Source organism: Buceros rhinoceros, unplaced genomic scaffold, assembly GCF_000710305.1.
Source record: "Buceros rhinoceros silvestris isolate BGI_N320 unplaced genomic scaffold, ASM71030v1 scaffold16599, whole genome shotgun sequence".
NCBI classification, from domain to species: Eukaryota; Metazoa; Chordata; class Aves; order Bucerotiformes; family Bucerotidae; genus Buceros; species Buceros rhinoceros.
The window spans coordinates 19,551-21,765 of record NW_010433481.1 but is presented as its reverse complement, the minus strand read 5'-3'; the positions used below and the strand labels follow the sequence as shown (position 1 = coordinate 21,765).

At 59.4% G+C, this 2,215-nt stretch overlaps 1 protein-coding gene across 1 annotated transcript in view; it reads left to right on the top strand.

The window, feature by feature from the left end:
- PTK2B (protein tyrosine kinase 2 beta) overlaps positions 1–2,215 on the top strand; it is a 16,259-nt gene that overhangs the window by 7,417 nt on the left and 6,627 nt on the right. Inside the window, exons 13-17 of the mRNA XM_010144130.1 lie at positions 113–166; positions 509–606; positions 697–781; positions 1,317–1,417; positions 1,514–1,629. Coding sequence (XP_010142432.1) covers positions 113–166; positions 509–606; positions 697–781; positions 1,317–1,417; positions 1,514–1,629 — 454 coding nt within the window. The remainder of the gene's footprint in view (positions 1–112; positions 167–508; positions 607–696; positions 782–1,316; positions 1,418–1,513; positions 1,630–2,215) is intronic.

Genomic DNA, 2,215 nt, shown 5'->3' with positions numbered 1-2,215 from the left:
TGCGGTGCTGTGGGTGCTGCTCCAGGCTGGGTGGCTGGACCCCAGGGTGCCAGTGCAAGCCCCTGCCCAGGAGCTGCCTAAATCCCTACCTGCAACCTCTTTCTTGCCCTAGACTCTGACATTTATGCTGAAATCCCTGATGAGTCCTCAAGAACAAGGTCTGGAGGTAGGTGCCACCTCCCAGGGTTCCCTCTTGCCCATCCCAGCACGCCAGCCAAGCCTCCCTCCTCCTCCTGCCTACCTCAGTTGTCCACCCCATCCCTCCAAAACTGGGAATACTGTTTTCCTTGTGCTGCCCACCTTATCCCATCCCCGACAGAGGGGCTGGAGGAACTGGGGTCACCTCATGGGCCATAGGGTATGACCCTGCCAAGTGGGTGATGGAGAGTGTTGGGATGCAATATCTCCCACTTAGCATGAGGGGCTCTGCCCATGGAATGGGCAGGGGGACAGGCAGCTTCCCGCCCACTGGCAGTGCCACCTCTGCCCTCCTCCCCTCTCTCTGAAGTCCAGCACTACAGGATCTCTCGGGAGGATGTCACCTTGGGCAGGATCCTCGGAGAAGGCTTCTTTGGAGAAGTCTATGAGGGGATCTACACCACCCCGGTGAGCATCCTGCCCTCTCCTTGCCCCGCCTGCCTCTTCCACAGCCAGAGAGGAGTGGGGTAACGCAGCCCCCCTTCCTCCTCCTCGCAGAAAGGGGAGCGGGTCAACGTGGCTGTGAAGACCTGCAAGAAGGACTGCAGCCCAGAGAACAAGGACAAGTTCCTGAGCGAAGCAGGTATGCCAGGAGGTCCTGCCCTTCGAGAGGGATAGAGCCTGCTCAGCAACCGCCAGGAGCTCACAGAGGACTGATGTGAGGAGGCCTGGGAGGTGTTTGCAGCATTGCAATGGTGGGGTGTTAAAGACAGGATGGCAGAACCCTGTCCTGGCATCTCCTTGGGACAAATCCCTATTGCTTGGGGACAAATCCCTATTGCAGAGCAGGAGGAGGGAGGTGGCCCACATCCTCACCCCTGTGACAGGGCTGATCTCCAAAACACGTCTTTTATGGGAGGGGTGGCTGTGGGGGTGGGGAAGAAAAGCTGCTGAATCCTGGTGTGCAAGCAGACAGGCACCACCTGGGTGTAGATCCCTGGAGAGCTGGAAACCAGGAGCCCCAACCCCTTTGGGGACCCCTTAGGCTATTGCTGGTGATTCCTCCTGCTTTGCCTCCAGCTTTATGGCAGAGACCTGCCCCTGCACTTCAGTTCAGGGGTCGGAGCTCCTGGACAGGGTAGGGGCATCACGAGGTGCCTGATGTGGTCTCCCTACAGTGCTGATGAAGAAGCTGGACCACCCCCATATTGTGAAGCTCATTGGCATCGCGGAAGAGGAGCCCACCTGGATCATCATGGAGCTCTATCCCTATGGAGAGGTGAGCTGGGTCCCACTGCTGGAGCTCATGCCATCCCTCTGCCACCCTTCCTGCCCCTGCTCAGTCCTTGAACCCACCTCGTTTGTCCTGTTGCAGCTGGGGCAATACCTGGAGCAAAACAAGCTCTGCCTCAACGTGCCCACCCTCATCCTCTACGCTCTGCAGATCAGCAAAGCCCTGGCCTACCTGGAGGCCATCAACTGTGTGCACAGGTAGGGCAGGAGTAGCTGGGCAGGGTGCCAAGAGGCAAGGGAAGGCAGGAAATGTGGAGGGGACAGACAGGTGGGGAGCAGGACTGGGCAGAGGCAGAGGCTGACAGCATGGAATCATGGAATCACAGAATGGTTCAGGCTGGAAAGACCTTTAAGCTTCCTTGAGTCCCCCCGTTCCCCCAGCACTGCCAGGTCCCCACTAACCCCTGTCCTTCAGCGCCACCTCCACACGGCTGGGAAACCCCTCCAGGGATGGGGACTCCACCACTGCCCTGGGCAGCCTGGGACAGCCCTGCACAACCCCAACAGGCAAGAAATGGTTCCTCAGGGACAACCTCAACCTCCCCTGGAACACCTGGAGGCTGGTTCCTCTCGTCCTGCCACTTGTTCCTGGGGAGAAGAGACTGACCCCCACCTGGCTCCAACCTCCTGTCAGGGAGTTGTGGAGAGTGAAGAGGTCTCTCCTGAGCCTCCTTTTCTCCAGGCTCAACCCTGCCAGGTCCCTCAGCTGCTCCTCAATGCTCTTGTGCTCCAGACCCTGCACCGGCTTCGGTGCCCTTCTCTGGGCCCGCTCCAGCCCCTCAAT